Source organism: Meleagris gallopavo, chromosome 13, assembly GCF_905368555.1.
Source record: "Meleagris gallopavo chromosome 13, MGAL_WU_HG_1.1, whole genome shotgun sequence".
Classification (NCBI taxonomy): Eukaryota; Metazoa; Chordata; class Aves; order Galliformes; family Phasianidae; genus Meleagris; species Meleagris gallopavo.
In genome coordinates, this window is record NC_139416.1 from 15,655,277 (window position 1) to 15,674,638 (window position 19,362).

Consider the following 19,362-nt stretch of genomic DNA (forward strand, 5'->3'; position numbering starts at 1 on the left):
ATTAAGACTGTTTTGCCAAGTTGGTGCTGTATTCAAATAAGCTGGCTTTTGTGAATTCTCAGGAGAAATAGAATATTGCATGGATGAACACGGATCCATCCCTCACTGTTTTCTGTGATAGATCAAAAGCAGAACTTTGTGAGTTCAGTAAATTGATAAAAATATTTGGCATTTCTGTTTTATGATGAGACTTCTATTGTTTTTACTCAGTGTTTTAGCTAACACATTTTAAAGTTACACTTTATTTCATTAAGGTCCTGTTCAAAAAATAGTAAACTTTGTAGTAGTAAAGAATACTCTGCACTGACTTCCAGTGCCAGTGCTGCCATAGGCTGTTGATTATATTGCCTGGATATTTGGTTCTAATTTTGTGCCAGTCAAAAGTTACATAGACAACATAGACTGTTGTGGGTATAAGACTACTGCAAGAAGGAATCACTCAATTTTTTTTGTTTTCATTGGAATGCTTCAGGAAAAACAGCAGAAGCTATCAGTGTGTTCTAGGTGTCAAAAAGCTGATGAAGAGGAATGTTTCCTATGCAGAATAGTACGTGGAGGGTTTGCAGTGATCATATCTTGAAACTTTACAACTAGCTCTTTGGAGCTTGGTACTTTCTCTTCACTCTTCTTGTGATTCCATAGAAAACACAGGAGCTGGTCAAGTACAAAACTTTAAGAATGCGACTGAATTTTGTCCTCTGATGTCAGTGTTTAGTGTTCTCTAAGGCCTTTCTTTTCCGATTTTCAAGGAATTTCAAAGATGCTATTGTAATATTCTTAATCACAGAAAGTCCTCCCAGTGGGGCACTTTTTTGCTGTGCTTATTATAGTCTGTTTTCAGAGACGTGCTGAGGACTGACAACCTGTATTCTTTGTGACGGAATGATTTCGCTTTCTTTCAAGCACAGTTTATCATGTGACATTGAAATGATAACATTTATTTTTTAGAGATTAACTTCTTGCTGTATGTTTTCATGTTTGTATAGTTTCTTTATCCCAAAGAATAGTGAGGGTAAAATATTAACTTCTTATGTTAGAGGCAAACTGAAATGGCCTCTAACTATGCTGGCAAATGCTGGAAAGATCCCTGGACAAAGTATATGATGTTATAAGAGAAAATGCTTGTGTTAAACTGGCTCCCCTGAGTCACCTTTGAGTGATTGCTAGACTGCCTATCTCAGCACTGCCTATACCATGTGTGTGTATCATATCTTCAATTTACCCCCCTTACAAAAAAAAAAAAAAATCATAAATATTAATTACAGGTCGATGTCAATGAACTGAAAGACAAAATTATCTATGTGGTATCACTGCCCCCTAACTAGTCAACTAGTTCTTGTATTCTCATGGGTTTTGTGGAGGGGGTTGATCAAAGCATTAAGGAAATGGCCTCCCACCGGGTAGGGCTCAAGTACTTGCAGTAAAGAGATGGGGAGTCTTTGCTCAAATGCTGCTCTTTAAATCAGTGTTGCATCATGTAAAGTAGTATTCTTCCAAGAGAGAGGCATATTTTCTAATCCATTTTGGTTTGTTGCCCCATAATAAGCTGCTGAGAGAATCTGAGTGTGTGCCAATGGAAATGTGTTTAGCCCTAAGAGAGAAATCAGTGCCTGGCACTTAGATGTGAAGATAACAAGTTGCGCGAGTAATAAAAATGTGCTCTTTACTGGTTTAGAGGGAAGTAAAGAGCGGGACTGCCTACTTGGGAGATTAGTTCTTGTTTGCAAGGGGATGTATGCAGTGCCTGTTAAAAAAATGTCTTCCTATTTCTCTTGGTTTCCTCTCTTCTTTTGCTTTTTCTTCCTTGCTTTATTGATCTGATGTGCTTTTGCCCAAATTGATCCCCCAGGTTATAAATCAATCCTTTAAAAAATCTTCTTGATAAATGTGGAAACTGGGAATACTCTTTACAGCGAGTATTTGGTGAATTTGTCTACTTACAATATGTGCAAAGCTGTAGAGGGAGAGTTTGAATGTGATCTTCAAGATGCCTTAATACATCACGGAAGTGAACTGGTTTAAGGAAGCCAGTACGAGACCTGGTGCCAGGCAGCAAGGCAGAACTGTTGCTTTTCTACCTGGAACTGAACATTTTAAAACTTCAGCTATTAAATATTGATTATAGAACAGGGTAGAGTAATATCCATAGTAATTAGAGTAATAATATACAATATATTATCTATTAATTATAACAATAAAGTAATGAGTAAGTAATATCTGTTTCTATGATGTTTTCTCAGTACTGGAAGTTTCTCAAAATCCTTTTTTTCTCAAAGACAAAATTAAATTGGACATTTGAAAAAAAAAATGACAAGAAAGTTCATTTATAAAAAAAAAAAGTTATTTTGCCCAAGCACTGTTAGCACATTAATATACAGTTTCTCTGCTGTTTTCTCTTCAATTATGGCTATTGCATGCATGGTTTAGATCAAACTATCCTGTCTGCCAGATGCACTCCAAGCTCATTGGACAGGTAGCTGCACACTGCAGCTGAAACAACTTTGTCTTCAAGCAGTCTTTGCATAAATGTATTGATTCATGTTCAAGTAAGGATTGATGTAATTCATCAGCTTATCTGACTAGGAAATATTTAGTTGCACTTGACTTCTTGGTGCTGCAATTGCAAGTGGTTTTTGTCCCAGACCTTAATATTGGTGCTCCATCCTCATCCAAATGATGAGTATTTTGCCAGAGAGATGTGCTTAGGTTTTTGCTACAGGCAATTTCTACATTCAAAACAGCACGTAAATAAAATATTTATTCATGCTTCCCTCTCAGAGCAAAGCGTACAGTGGAAAATGTTTACTCTGTTATGAGGAAAGTGATATCTGTTGCAAAGAGTTAATCCTAGTTTTCATATTTAATGAAGCCGTAATCAATGGTAATGGATGAAGATTGCATTAAAGAAATCTTAATGTTCCTCTCAAGGGAAAGTCATTTTACTGGAAACAAGCTAGCTAGTCAGCCTTAGAAAACATTACATACATATATATATATAGCTTTATTATTCAGGCAGGTTTTCTAAGGACAAAGAGGAAAATATAACAAAAACATCAGTTAATTTTCATCTTCAGAGGCTTATCACACATGGTATTATGTAGATTTCTTCTCTGAAATCCATACTACTAGTTGTCTTGTATAAGTTTATAAACAAAAGAGACATTAGTAAAATATTTATTCCTGCCTTAGACTTCAGATGCAGTTATGTGAGTCTTGATTAAAGAGCTAACGGGAGGACTGCAAAGAGCAGTTCATCAAATACACCCTCCGGCTCAAGATATATATTTAAGCCAACATTTTGTTTTAGTGGTTTTAGCTACAGAACTTCTATAGAACTCTATGCAATCTAATGCTCCTTTGTGTGCCAGAAATTTGCTCTACCTTAGGAAACCAAAGGTCAGCACTTTGTTGTGGGCTGCTGGTAGGCTGTATGAGCAGCTCCGTTCACATGCTGAAAATTCCCAGGATTGCAAGCTGGATTTGGAGAATCTTGCCAGCAAATACGCCTGCTTGGGTTTGGATTGCTGGGCCCGTCTTCACTGTGACACAAGCTTGCAGTTATTTAATGTGAACTGCAAACATTCAGAAATTATTTTACCACTAAATTCCACCATAGAACTGAATGCTCACAGATGTTATATTGTGCTTGGCTTGGAGTTGAAGGACAAGACATATTTGGCTGAAGACTCCAGTTTATGCTTTTTTGTACTGTGAAGTCTGTATCTGTAGTAGCCTAAGGGTGTGAGTAGGATGTATTTGTAAGGAGGAACTGTATTTTTAATTTGTCCAACAGAACTGGAAATAGAAGAATGCTTTTGGGGCACCAGGGAACCAAGTATTTTTGAAAGTTCCTTGAAGGAAGAGTTTTGTGCCTGAAAGCTTTTCTGTTTCCTTCCAGTTATAGTAATAGAATGGTTTGCATTGGGTCAGATAAAAACAGTACTGTTTTTTTAAGAATAAACTGTTTTATATTTTGAATTCAATAGAAATTTCATTTCCTATGCATTCTACAGAGGACCTCAGGTAGATGAGATATCTGGTCTAGGATTCAGAGCTGGTCATTGAATTTAACTGCTGAAAATTCCTCTCTGTCACCATCACTATCGGTGCAAGGAATGTTTGAATGGTGTAAGCAGGTACCACAGAAGTAGTATACCACAAGAGGAACCAATGGGACACCTACTTGCTTGGAGGCAACTCCCTGTTCTTTTTACTGGGAGAATTCAAAAACATATATTGCATCTTCTCCTCTGTGCTCGTTTCCTCAAAGGCTGTTAGTATTAGCTAGGTACAGCTGAGAATCTTGCCCATTTCTTCTATGCTGTTTGTAAGAAAAGCTGAATCAGCCTTTTTAGATGATATGTTCGATTAAGGCTCAGAATGAGTTTCATTTCTCATACATATTTCTTATATAGCAGTTTGTATTACATATACAGAAGAATACATTTGTTTTACAGTTTTGTAATTAAAATACAGCGGAACATTATTGATCTGAACAAGAAAAGCATAGAGAAAAAGAAGCATTGCTTATAGTTTGAAGCAGAAGCTGAGAGTAAAGCACAGTCTGTACTGTGGGGCTGCCACATTTCTGGTGAGTCTTAGGCTTCATAAGTACGCTACCTACTGATCACTGCAGCCTGCTCTAGTAGAGAGGAAATAAGGAAAGAAATATCTGGGTGGCAAAAATAGTATATTGGAAATACCTCTAAAAGAAATGTACGATTGTTTTTTCGCTCTTGTTTCTGCAAGTTATTTTAAGAAGTCTTTTCAAGCTTGTGCAATTGTGAGATAAACACTGGAACATATCAGAAAGTATTCTGCTCATTGCCCCATTTTTCTTCAAGGAGCTGGATCTGAAGTCATATCCTCACTTCTGAAAAAAAAAAAAAAATTATATACATAGCAGGACAAGTATCACTATCTTAGAAGTATTTATGTGGATGGTACTTGAAAACCAACTTGCTAACGCAGAATTAAATGTAGGAACTTAAAATTTCTTGGTTATTTAATATTTGAAAGCAGTTGAAACCTGTAGAGGTTTCAGTATATCCAGGGGCAGGAAAGGTGCTGACAGTTTTATTACCTGTTAGTCTTGTGCTGATGTATTTTAAGAGGTCTGGTTTTCCTTCTTATAATTCTGGCCTGCACAATCTGCATAGGTTGTACATAACAAAATGAACATTTTTCATATTCTGCAATTCTCCAGCAGTGCATTAAGAGACCATTGACCAGTATGACTGCACATTCTTTGGACTGATCACCATCAACAGCTTTTCATTCCTTTGCACTGAACACCATTTCACCCTTTGAACAGTGCCATTGCTGGGAAGTAGATTGTATCTAATGTGGGTGAGGGAGGGACGAGCAAGTAAGTTCTAAATTCTCTTCCAGGACCAGGTGTGGTACTGTGCTCCCCTGTGAATTGTCCAAGCCAAAACACGACATCACTGGAAACATCGACTGCTGTAGTGAGAGGGGTAATAGTTTTTGTTAGCAGCACACGTTAGAGAAGTAGTTGCTTGGGTTGTGTTTCAATATACTGCTGCTCAGGATGAAGTTGGTTGATCACTGTTGTCTTCTATTTCATTCAAAGAACTTTTGTTTGTTACATTAAGGACAAGAAAAATAGAGATTGCAAGTGACTTAATTTTTGGTTTTTAAAAAAAAGTTCTTCATCTCTGAGTATGTAATTTTTTTAGAATAATTTTTTTTTGTGGCCATAGGGAATTCGCTTATCAGGAAAACATTCCAAAGTATCAAAAAGGAAAGTTAGATGTGCAGGAGATCATGCAGATGAAGCTGTTTTCCCGTGAAAGGAGATGGAATCTATTATCTTCTGTTCAGGGATTGTCTGCCTCCATGAAGCAAACTGGGGAAATCACATGGTTTTTTCTCACTTCTTAAAGTCCAACGTCTTCTGCAATTGCTTCTCCATTACTGTGGTTAGGAACTGAAACGTTAAATGGAAATTTTAGTTATGACATTTTCTAAGGTGCCTTTGAACACAGAAGTCAATATCTTATCATATGTAAGTGTGTATGTATATATATCAATATCTCATAGCTATGTGTGTCTGATTGCCTTACTTGTAAGTTTTTGTATATGTATTTTTGTGGACGTATTTTACTTTTTTTGTATCATTTTTAAGCATTCTAATTGAATGAACCCTGTAAAAAGAGAATGTGGCCATTTTTGTGAAGTAGAATTGCTAAGTATTGCTTTTTGGAATAATGGATATATTTATTTGTTGCAACATCACACTTCAATTTCCAGTGATTTCAGTGTAAGTATTTTCAGAGCAGTAGAAGTGATGAACCACTCCTTCTGTGTAATAATTGCTGTGCATCCCCTTAGCGTACTGCTCTTCATTAATTCTGATTACTTTTTGTCCACTCAGCAAAACAGGAACAATATGAAAGCTGTATTTTCACTCATTACTTTTAAAAAGCATGTTTTTCTTTAATCAGCATAGCTGGCTGATTAGGTAAGAGTCCAGGTTTTAAATAAACTTGCTGTAGCCTAATGTTAAGATAATATTGTGATATGCATCCATATATATATGTGTGTTTTAAAAAAATCTGCAAAATTCAAGACTCTGATATTTTGATATTTGATTGATTCAGTAGTTTTCTATATTCAGGCTCACTGGTGCAAAATTGTATCAATAGGTGAACATGTCAATAATGGAAAAACATGCTTTACTGGTAGCCTACATCAAATTAATTTGAGATTCCAGTCTTATTCCTAAAACCTGTGTCAGAAAGAAAAAGTGATTTCTAATTGATACTGAGCACAGTAGTTAAGGATTTGTGCATGCTGTAGGTGATGTCTTTACTCCAACCTGTCCAAGGTGTTTGAGTATGCAGCAAAAGAAACATAAAAGGAAAGCTTGCAGTGTTACCTTCGAACCCCAAAATTTCTTTCACTTTTACTACACAAGTTATATTTTCTGTTATTGACAATAGAGTACTATATATGTGCCTGAAAATTTATATATATAGAAACATGGCAAAACAGAGAAAAAACAAAAGGAAGCATACTGCAATTTGTAGGAAGAATGAGCACTGGGCTAAATGGGTACATTTTCCTGTAGGACCATGGGAGATTATTGAATCAAATGTCTTAGAGACACATGAAAGCAAGACACTGGGGGAGGACGTTGGTTATTTGAGAGTTAAGAAATGGTGCTAAGCTTCTTATTTTGTGAGTAATCTTTTTTGTATTATTTGAATCAAGCCAAATCCATGTGGATAACTCAGCAGGTGAAACTGTCAATGAAAAGAACGTGAGTTTGAAAATCATTTGCACTGAGACAAACTAAAAGTAATTTCATTTTACTCTATTTGTTCATGACTTCCCCAGATCTATAAATCTATTATGTGTTTTATACAAAGTATATGTCTCTCTGTAATACGGAAAATTATCTACATTACATATTTAAATAGCATTTTTCAAAATGAAATCATGTCAATGAAACACACAGCCAGTTGTAATTGTACATATAATACAATTTATCTATTTGCTTCAGAGGAGTACATCTAAATTCCAGTTTTAAGAATGTATGTACTGTCAGTTCTTAAAGCATTCATTTGCCTTTATGAGCCTGTAATGTTCCTGTGCTATTATTCACAGCGTCGTTGCTGATATCGATAAGTCAAAACTGACAAGAAATTACCACATATCCCATATCCCAGTGTCACCACATGCAGTATTAAGGAGAGAAGATGAAATGAAAGTGCTTTGTAAAGTTTGCCTGTAAAATTGAAAGACATCATTTTTCTGCTCTCACATAAACACCTTATAAATGGCTAACAAGTTATGAAGAAATGTTTCATAAATGTTTAATTGAGGGGGTCACTAGGTTGATTTTAATTAAGGCTTATAAACATCTGTGGTGTGCTTAATTTATGATGTAATAATCTAATTTGGAAATAGCTACTTAGATCTCACTGCTTTAGAAGCATGCACGTGATTAGAGAATGAAAAATGTTCATAACTAATACTACCCTTTCAAATGTGATGAAGGAATGCCTTCACAATATCCCATATAGAACTGCTCGGAGGTGTTTTGATTTCATGCCTGATCTTGGTCTGAACAAAGCACTACTTTAAAAAGATCTTAGAAACAAACCATGCCAGTACATTCAGTTACATGAAGTCATCCATGATGTAACTTTCTGCCTGCACACAGGAGTGTCATTGTTTGAAGAAATGTCTATGTCAGGTAGTATATGCACTCACACTGTACATTTCATAACTGATATAAAACAGAACATTTATCAACTCTGTCTTCTGCAAGCAAATGTGATAAAGTCCCTCTGAAAGTAATCAGTTTTTTTTGCAAGTGAGATGCAACAGCAAGGTACTGTGAATCACTACTAGAAAAAACTTTCAGTGATACTTTTCTGCACTCTCTGCTTGTTGTTAATTTTATGAATGACCTGATTAAAAGCAGGCAATAGCCTGCTATTAGCCAGGAAAATCTGAAGAATTCAGATAATGCATAAAGGAAACAAAAGTCTGATATCTTTAGAGCTTGGCACGTTAGAGAGCATTACGTTCTTAACAGTCCACCAACAGTGCAGTACTAACACCTGCATTTCTGTGCTTTTTACAACATAACCGTATTGTCACCAGAATTTTTGGTTTGAAAGTCTGTGGTTGCCGTGAGTAGACATGATTTTTTTATTACTTTACAAAACTTAAATAGTATTCCATATCTAACAGTATAACTGGGTAACTTTTATATAAGGTGATGGCTCCTAATTTCTTTAGCAAAACATGAAGTTTAACTGTGTTACACTGTCGACACAGTGCGAAGAAGGTAACTGTCAGATCTCGTTGTTATAGAAAGTACACTATGCATAACAAAGCTGCTGGGATTTGTATCAATGGATTATTTCATAAACAGCAAGCAAGTGGATGAAATTGCAAACTACTCTCTCTCTAATGTAGTACATTGAAATAAAAAGCTAACATGGAATTCCCTGAACAGAAAAGTTTGCATCTAATACATGCTACTGATAATGTTTGTGAGGGTTGGTATCTTCTGAAATCATCAGCATTCCATAGACTGTGCAGTAGGAATCCATTCTAAAGCATAAAAGAAAATGTTGGGGAAAAAAATGTAATTTTTTATGTATTTGTACAAATGGTATTTACAGATGACTTTTAAATATGATTGGATACTGCTATTAGCTGTTCTAGCAATGGAAACTGGGGATTAAATCTAGATCCTGGGAGAGGATGAATTCTGTTTATTTCCATCTCTCAATTGCTTGTCCAGTTAATTGTAATAGGGAAAGAAGATGAGTGAAGTAGGCACTCATCTGTGATGTTTCCTACCAGTATTTGCTGCCTTTTGTCTGCATAAATCATTTCAATAGAAATCGGGTGCTTGTTTTGGGACAGAACGATCTGCTTTGTCATTTGGCCATAGAACACTGTGGCCATTGCTGACTGCCTTAAGATCAGAAAGCGGTGTATGGGTTTGCCTTCTGATAGTTTAGGATTCAAGCAGGTCTGTATAGGAAAAAAACAAAAAACAAAAAACTGTCAGTGTGGGCACCAATAGACTATTACAGCTTTATCCAACTGCATTCCGAACTTCTTTCCTTTGAGCCTAAGAAAATACATATGTGCATTCATGCAACTATATTTGAACAAGCCTTAATGGTGTACTGTATTTTCCCAGAGCTGCACCAACTCTGTCGTCTCTGTCATATTGCTGGCAGTGATATATAGTGAGTTGTTCAGTGCTTAATTATTAATTTTACATTAAGGAGTTCCACAGTCAATATTTAGATGTTTTATGACATACAGAGCCTTTTCCATATCCATATTTTCTCTGTAGGGACATAATGTAGCCCTTCCAATACTAAATCAATTACATGCAAAGTTAAAATAACTTGATTTGTTGCTTGAGGACCTTTCCTCAACACAATACATCAATTTTAAGGGAGTAAGAACCGTGATATCATGGCCTGCTGCTAATTCTTGCAGACCTCTGCATTTTGAGGGCCAAATATTAATGCAGACTGCAATGCTATCCAGCATAATGCTGGGGCATGATTTCTAATATATTGAATACAAGTGTGTTTTCCTTTCTTACATAAGTAGTCATGGAGTGGGATAGAAAAGGTTTTATTGGGTATGTGATACTAGGAGAAAAGAACAGAAAGAGACAAAATGATTCTCCTATATCTGTATCGATGGACAGCGTCAATAGGACTGGTATCATTTTAAGGACGTGGCAGTTTGATACCTTTACTGAGGTTAGATTTCCTCTACAATTAGTGATTACTTATACAAACTCTTCATCTCACCTTTCTTAAATATTCTGCTTAGAATTGAATGAATTCCATCCCAGATTACAAATCCATCTCTATTGACTATTAGAAAGCATAGACTAAGTACCTACCCCTAAAATGTCTGTAAATAAGTGAAATGAATTGCACTAAGCCCAATTTTGGTGTGTTTAGGGACTTCTTTGTTTAATTAAAGAAAGACTACCAAGACTTCTGCTGAAAACATATGCCTCACATCAAATCATATTCTTGTTACAAATATACTTAGATTTGTGAAATGTTCCTACATTTCAGAGCCTCACTTAATATGAATTGTTAGTGATACTGGCTTGACTGAAATCAACAGAAATTCTGGCCCTTCCAATCAAGGAAAACTGATCTTCTCTAGGGATTTATTAAAATGTAATATTGTTATTACCTTTTAATCAGTAAGGATACCAGAATATCTTACTTAGCCATAGAAGAGTAGTCTAAATTTGTTTCTGAAAGTAATGATATGTTTTTGATTAAAGCCCACTGAGGCAGGGGAATATAATTGCTGTCTTTCTCACAAGACAGTTTGAAGGAGCTAGTAAATTCCTTTACAAATGTACTAAATCGAAAGAATGAGATCTTCCATCTACAAATTGTTGCCCTGATCAAAGGACTATTGATATCTGAAATTATTCAATTCTTAGAAAAATCTCCTTTGTTGTTCTTGAACGAGGCTTAATGCAAAGCATGTACACCAAGTAGCTTGGTTTTCTTATTCCATGTGCCACACAAACTGTATTTTTACAGCATTTTAAAAAACTGATGCTGTCAGTGTATTGCATTGTTTTCTTTCACTTCGAAATAACGTGTTGATAGAATGAAAAAAAATCATTGCCTTTTTAAAGTATTATTAGATTTTAATTTACTGGTGACTTAAAACCTACATTTGTCACTGATCTCTTTCATTTCCATGAATTTTATTTATTTATTTATTTATTTATTTATTTATTTATTTTACTCCTGTCTGATAGGCAGGAGTGATCTGTATGAAGGGCCACCCTGATATCTTCTTAGCTGTTTTATCGTTTCCTATCCACGGAGATTTTCAAGGCAAGGCTGGATCAGTCCCTGGGCAACCTGACCTAGCTGTGCGTGTCCCTGTTTGTTACGAGGGAGTTGCACTAGATGGCCTTTAAAGGTCCCTTCTAACTCTAAGGATTCTGTTATTCCACGCTTCTTTGTCCATGATCTACTGCCCATATTGATGGATCTCTGCACACATAGCTGCTTTCTTCTCTCCATGAGTGCAGCCAAATTTCCCTTCCAAAGGGCCCTGCTTTGGAGAAAGATTGATGGACAGCTAGGACTGCAATAAGGTAAGGATGTTTACCAGGGTTGAAGAACGAGGGAGTGCTGCTAGTTCTCCAAATTCAAAGGCTTTCTTAGCATGGAGGATTTCTGAATGTGGACAAGGTTCTTAGCAGTTAAGTTTTGTTTAGTAAAGGTTAAGAGAAGAATCTATAATTGTTGACATCCCTGTAAAAATTCAAATGCTAACTAAACAGGACTGAATAGAGAAATGTGCCACCCAGATAAACAGGGAGGAGTAGGATGGGAAACTAATAAAGAAAAGTCAGAGAAAAGCTAGAAGAAAAAATTGAATTATAAAGCAGAAATAAGCTAAAGCCTTCTAGAATATACACGTATTTTAGTAAGCTTTCTGTATAGCTATTCTAGACTATAAAGTTTGCATCTGCATTTAAACAGCTGAAATGAAATTTGAATGATTGCAAGCAATTCCAATTTCATATGGAAGTGGGAAACCAGCATAGTGAATCATGAGTTGTGAGCAACTCTGACAAAGTATTTCAGCTGTCAGACAGTTCAGATCAAAGGCCTGAGTAAATTCAAAGGTCACTCTAGGCAGGAGCTGTCAGGTTTTGGACATTTTACCTATGAAAGTTTTATAAGAGTCGGGGGAAAGAGCTAAGCATCCTCTGTCTCCACTCGTGTGGTGACAGGCTACAGTGTAGCTGGCTATTTTAGACTATTTTAGAATTTGAGCTAGCTTTCTGGCAGCTGTTTGCCAAATGCATTCATCGTGATGATAAGTCACGTAGGGACTGTGGAAATCTCTTCATTTGAGGTTTTCAGGCTCAAGAAACCAGTATTCTGTATCTTTTCAAGAATGGTCCTCCACTGTTTTTAAGGGAGCTGAATTCCATGGTATTTTAATGTCTCGTATGGTCTTTATTTCCTGTGCTTTTCTGACTAAGCTGGCTTGTGCTAGCTGAGCTCCAAAGTGAATGTGGCTCCTCTGTGTTTTCTCTGAATGTGTCTAGGGCTGAATCCTCCTCTCTGTGTGCTGGCTAGCTATTCTTTTGCACATAAGTCATTGTTCTGTCATCTTCACCTGCTGTGTGATGTTCAGTGCGTATCATCTTTTACATTAAACCTTTCACTTCAAGAGAATGTGTTATATTGCTTTATGAGTTATGTTATCTGACTTGTAAGATTATGTTATGAATTGGCAGTTAGAATATTAGATCAGTGGGACTTTTTATAGCTTATGGTCACGATCCAGAAGGTAATTCATGCCTTTTCTTAATAGACTTTACTGGTCAAAAGAGAAGCAAACAAGGGAGTGCTGCGTTTTTGCTGCTGTTACGGAATTTAGGCAGAATCCTATTTGGAAAAATATATCTGGCTTAGCAAATGGTATCATCCATGCCACATCACTTCAACTAATGCAAATTCACTTACTGGCATTTCGTATATATCATTGTCTCGCCTGGAGTTGCAGATACCTGAAAGCTCTTAACATCATTTTCAGTCACATGACTCTCTACCTTATGGGATATCTAGAGACAACACTAGATATTACTTATTCTCAAAAAGCTCCCACCAGCACTGAGTAATTTCTTCTCCCTAAACAGCTATATTATTCATGAGAAAAATTGTGTTAGTATTGCTAATGATCATCCTGCCCGTACATCTTCACTATTTTGTTACGTTCAACAGAGAATCTCCCGTTATTTCTTCCTCAGTTTACATGCTTTCTGGCCACATTAGCTCTCTATAGATAGCAGCCATTCTTCACAATTCTTCATCTCTATTTAACATCTCTGAAGTTTCTTTTCTGTACGAACAGCAATTAGTTATTTGTTCCACATCTGAGATTTAACTAGACCATCTCTCCACTGTGCAGCATGTCAGCATGCACGGTGTGCTGATCAGTGATGCCATCTAAACTCTAGCTAAGACAGTAAATTTATCCAGCATTTGCCTGGCATCGATGTAGATGCTGTGAAAAAGTCCTGTGGAGCAGGAAATTATTGCCCCATGCAAATTTGAGATATGCTAAAAGACCAAAGTCATTAATTCTTACTAAATGTCTTCTCTATTGAGAAAAGCCTTCCAGTTTTTAATAACATGTGTAAGCTAATAAGTGTAGTTGCAATTCAAATGCACTTGATTGGAGACATAATGGGCCTTTCTTCTTATATTTGTTTTGCTTCCCTGCGGCTTGTTGTCTTTAAAGTACAAAATGACAGTCAAACATAATTACTTATGATAGGTGTAGGAGTCAGGAGGCTTTTCTCCTTTGCTTCACGTTCTGAAAGTTGTTGGGTTTATTTCTACAGCAATAGATGTAAAGTGCTTTAGAGTTGCTAAGAACCCTCTCATTTTCTTCCTTTTTCTTCTCATTTCTTATTCTCTGATCTCCTTCTTGGGTTAAAATAGCTTTATTTCTTAGAAGTGTACTGTTGTGCAACTAACTGTTTTTGATTTACAGAGGCACATCCGAACTTTTTAAGAAGTTGTATTTAGCATTCAGCAAACTGATCATGTTAATTATGAAATCAGACTTTTTTGTAGTACATGCATAAGACATTTAGTGAACTGAAGATGCAGTGAGACACAAAACCAATGTAACTCAATAGTCTGAAGATTTTTAGCACTGTAACTCTGATAAAACCTTTCAGTCCTTAAGTTGGATAATATTTTAAGGTTAGTATTGACAGCCATCTTCTAAGATAGTTGTCTACATATACCAGGCCTTTTTGTAAATTCTTCATTTTTAGTCACAGTAAATTGTACTTAAATACAGTGAGAGAAATAATCAGAAGACATTCATCTTTCACATGGTGAAAAAGTTACAGATCCCTCTGTTTTGCCAGACAAGACCTTTGAAAGTAACTCCTCAGTAAATGTTCAATAAGTCATGTTGAAAAACAGAAGTACAAATGACTGTATTGCTGCATAACACCCCACAAAAATCATAGCAACGAGTACAATGTGTATTGGTATAGCGCTCAGTTATGAATGACAAAACCTACTGCTTCATCAGCTGAGTGGGAATAGGATGTAGTTGCCCACTTTGTAAAAACTGCAAAAGGAATTGGGCACAAAGTCCTCAGCCAGCCTGGCAGCTGAATACAAAAACAAATTATTAAATAAAAAAAAAGGATGGGGCTTTTAGTAGTAGTTTCATCAATTTACTGAACTGCTCCCAGTTTCTCTTGGCATCTTGACAGTCAAAAAAAAAAAAAAAAAAAAAGAGTGGGTTGGTGGAGGGACAGGAAAAGAAAAATAAAGGTTAAGCAGTAAAACAGCAACTTTTCTCAAGAAACCATCTGCTCCAATCACCGCAAAATTGTGCAAGCATTTTGCTTTACGTCTTTATGCCTAAGGGGAGGTTTTTGCCAATACTTCCAAGCCGACTTAGAGGCCAAACGTGCAGTCAATAGACTGATAGCTGCAGTATTTGAAACAATGACTTGTTTAGTGGAATATGTGCTGGATCGATGAGGAACATGGAGGTGCAAGCAGAGGATTTGAGAGATTATGGTAATAGTTAAACTGCCCAGAGGGTGTGACAAATAAAGCGTGAATATTGAAAGGCCATGGAATAGCTGTACCTTTTCTGGGAGAGACTGCCTCAGTGAATATCTGCACATCATCAGCAGAACTCAAAAGTTGCTGATTTTGCAGACATTTGTTCCTCAGCTTGATAAGTTAATATATATTGTTTAACATGATAATGTAGCAAGCTGTTGTTTTGTGGTTTGAAAGCCAGCTGCGTTTGATTGATGCCAGGAATGGAAGTATTTATAAAATGACACTGAATTAGAAGTAGTCAGTTTATGGGTCTGGGGAAATGAATCTTTTATGAAGAATAAAACTTTATGATGAAGGAGTAATACTGAGGAAGCATGCATCTTGATTTAAACACTTTTGGACCGGATATATGTTGCAGAGCCTTTTAAAATAAAAGTTAGTGCAGCTGCATTTTAAGGGATCAGATCTCTTAAAGTAATCTTTGTGGTGGCCCATCCTAAAACTTATGGTGAAGTGCACTCTCCATGAATACTCTAACAGATATAGTCAAGTTCCTACCTGGAAATACAGTTGTCAGACTTCAATACAAGGTTCTTGGAATATGCTTTAATTCCTGGTTTAAAGCTGCTGTGATTTTTTTTTTTTTTTTTTTTTTTTTTGAGGTGCCAAACCATTCTAACTTTTGCATATGAGAGAGAGATTGGTTTTGATGAGATTAAGTATGTACTGCTATGCTTTGAAATAAATGGATGGCAGTGAATTCCGGTTAGTTTGCAAACGTGCTTATGAGAACAAGGCTGCAAGAGAGATGTGTCTGAGTTCAAGCCATTCTCAGCACGGCTGTAGAAGCAGAGTACCACTAGTCAGCTCAGTGCAGGGTTTCCTTTCTGTTCTTAGCTTCACTATTTGACTTTGGTTATTGGAGTGACGAAGTCATATAAGTAATGTTTAAAGAGTTGTAATTTTTTGTGCTGATGTTCATGAACCAAAAACAGATACAATCTTATACAGACTGTAATAAGATATAATGACATCTAACGAGGAGTTTTATATGCATTTTTACATCTGTTATGTGAACTTGTGAGAATAGGATGACTTTTACTTAAGCACATCTGCCACCTTGATGGTTAGCTAGATACTAACATCTCTGAACCTTAGAGGCAATATAGAAACAAATGGAACTGATTATCTTTCCTTCTGGGACTAGCATGTCTATGCAAAATTATGTAAAAGCCAGATTTTTTGGGTTTCTGAATTTATTTTTTTATCATTCTGCAGCAAAGGAATGGTTACACAGAATAAGATAATGTCCAGTGAATAGAAAGGTTAAAGAACTTCAGCTGGCAAATCAGAATTGTATTCAGCCACTGTATCAAGCCAGTTTCATGCCAGAGTAACTAGAGATTTGTGGATTTACATCAGATTTTAAAATCTGTATCTGCAGTCTTATCGTTAGAAACATTTCAGTAAAACTGACTAGAACGACTGTGTAAATAAGATTTCCACCTGAGTGTATAATTTCAATCACATTCTAAATCTCTGTTGAATATCTCATACAGTAGATTAATAATAGTAGGAATTTACATTTATTTAAAATATCATCTAATGTACTTGAAGAGCGTAGCATCCCATTAAATTGTGCTTCTTGAGAAGCCATACCAAATATCATTGAATTTCACTTATATTTGAACACTCTTTTATATCCCTTGAAGATTTGTCTTCATTCTTATTTATTTCAGTGAGGTCTTGTGACTCGGGAGACTTGTGAAAAGGGCTATCTATCATGAAAATAAATAATCGTCTTCAAATGCAATAAATACACTTGAAAAAAAAATACATCCATGTTTCAGAAGTTCCCAATTCTTGTAAGAAGTGATAAATACTCTTCCTTCAAAATAGAAAGATGTTATTTTTTTTTTTCTTTTGAAGAAATCTCAAAGTAGTTGAAAATATCAGGGCGAGAATCATCTTGTAATATTGGAAAACATGGCATGGCATCCAGTGGCAAGCTTCTTTTTGAGCTGTCTGACCTTTAATCACTGGTGAATAAAACCAACATGCTGTCAGATCTGCTCTATTTCTCTAGGGGGTAACTCTGCCTGCAATGAAGCAAAACCTTTGAGAGCTTATAATCAAGGTCACTACAAGAGCCAATACTTTGTACTCAAAGTACACACCAAAAAAAGCAAAAAAGAAACATATCTAAACATGACAGTTGTGTTTAACACTGAGTGAGGAAATTGTTTTAGTTTATGTATTATTCGGGGTTTTTTTTGTATCTTTACCACTGTATTTCATTACATATGATTTTAAGTAAGCTATGCTGAAAGACCTTCACAAAGAATAGAAACTCACTACTTATCAACATAAATGAATAATATTTCTGTTCTGCAGGCAATGTAATGACTTAGGCCTTGTCTGTACTAGAAAGTTTTAATCCAGTGTTGTTATTATTATTTTGGCACAAAAGACTATGTGGATACTGTGGATAGCTCAAGTAGTCTTACATATTCAGTATGAAATGAAAATGTTGTATTTGAAATTGTTTTCATTATGATATTTTTAAGATATAATTGTCTACTGAAAGTCAGTGGGGAAAAGCAAGTTAGCTAATACAGAAGACTTGAACTCTAACAAAGAATTATAATTAACTTTGACATTGTGGGTCATGTGTTAAATGATATGTTTTCAGTGCTAAGCTACGTAAATGGGAATTGGATAGTTGATGGAATTTGATTAAATTGTTTTGGTTGAGATTTTCAGGCAAAAGAGTGAATACTTCCTTACCTTTCCTATTTGTATTTGGTTTACTAGTGTCTTTTGCATTAATTTATTGCTTTACTTTATTCACTGTTGAAACTAGTTCGCTGATTTCATCGTGACTTTTTTGCTCATTAGGATTTTATTCTTTGTTCAGGCCTGAAAGAAACGCTTCAGTTTTGGTGTGATTATATGTTTCTTCTAGTTAGATTTAAAAACGAACATAAAACCTGTTGTGTTTATGCCTATATATAGACTGATTAAAAAATTATAATGGTCTAGGGCTTGAATATTGTAGGGTTCAGCCCTGCTATCTAATTACTTCCTTTCTTTGCTTCCCACAACACAAAGCAAATAAAAGATGCTTGAATAAAACTCTGTCACCTCTGGTCTGCCTGTGCAAGAGAGAGGATGAGATTTGATCTTGCGATGTTGGAGTATCTAGTCCATTAGTTAACAACAATATTGGCAGCTTCTCAGTTGTCTCTATTAAGCATGTTGTAGAAGAATGTTTTGGGGTTTTTTTTTTTTGTTGTTTTTTTTTTTTTTCTCTTTAAATGGTTTAAGATTCTGTGCAATCAGTAGCATTAACCCTGTTGCTCTCTATGGCAGAGCTGCATGCTATAGGATTTTCGTAATAAAAACCACTTCAGCGCTCTAAAGATAGCCGAGCACTAGAGTGTTCAGAGTGATGCAGTGAGCCCAGGAGTATGTCCAAATTAGAATTCTTTGAGCTTTAGTCATGATAAAATTTGTCAAATTGGCAGAAGCCTTAAAACGTCCAACCAATTTGGAAACAGTGCAAAGTGCAAATAGAAAGCTTTCTGTTATTTCAGCATTGCACCTTCACTAGGAGATCCTGTAGACTTTTTACCCGAAGAATTTAAAGCATGGAGGATCCTTTAGTGATGTTCTTTATGTGGGCAGCAACAAAGTACTCAAATATGAGGTATTTAAGTGAGTCATTTGTTTGCTGCAAACCAGGAAGATTACTTCTTGTTAGCTCAGCAGCAAGTAAAAATAGGAAGAATGGAATTACAAAGTATCACATGAAACTACTTCCTGGCCCTGATGAGATAGTTGTTATGTACTGGTATGGTTTTTGTGTTTGAAAGTCGCATGATAAATGTGCTTCCTAACTGCATTCTGTTGTCTGTCCACCTTTCCCTTAGGAACAACTGTGATGCGGATGACAGCACTTGATGCTGATGATCCTAGCACAGACAACGCTGTGCTGCGGTATAACATCCTCAAACAGACACCTACCAAACCTTCCCCAAATATGTTCTATATTGACCCAGAAAAGGGAGATATTGTCACAGTGGTGTCACCTGTACTGCTGGATCGCGAGGTAAGTTTCCTATCACACGATGACATCTTATTGTTTGTGCTCATAACCTTTTGTGAACTGACAAAATATTCAGAGTGCTGTGAGGGGAGGGTGGAGGTTTGGATGCTCAACTGTGAGGAGTCTTTCATA

The 19,362-nt window shown here is 36.0% G+C and overlaps 1 protein-coding gene across 4 annotated transcripts in view; it reads left to right on the forward strand.

Moving 5' to 3' along the window:
* Window positions 1-19,362, forward strand: part of CDH13 (cadherin 13) — a 431,693-nt gene that overhangs the window by 277,203 nt on the left and 135,128 nt on the right. For all 4 annotated transcript variants that reach the window (XM_010718092.4, XM_010718093.4, XM_085235261.1 and 1 more), the window contains exon 7: window positions 19,055-19,233. In XM_010718092.4, coding sequence (XP_010716394.1) covers window positions 19,055-19,233 — 179 coding nt within the window. The remainder of the gene's footprint in view (window positions 1-19,054; window positions 19,234-19,362) is intronic.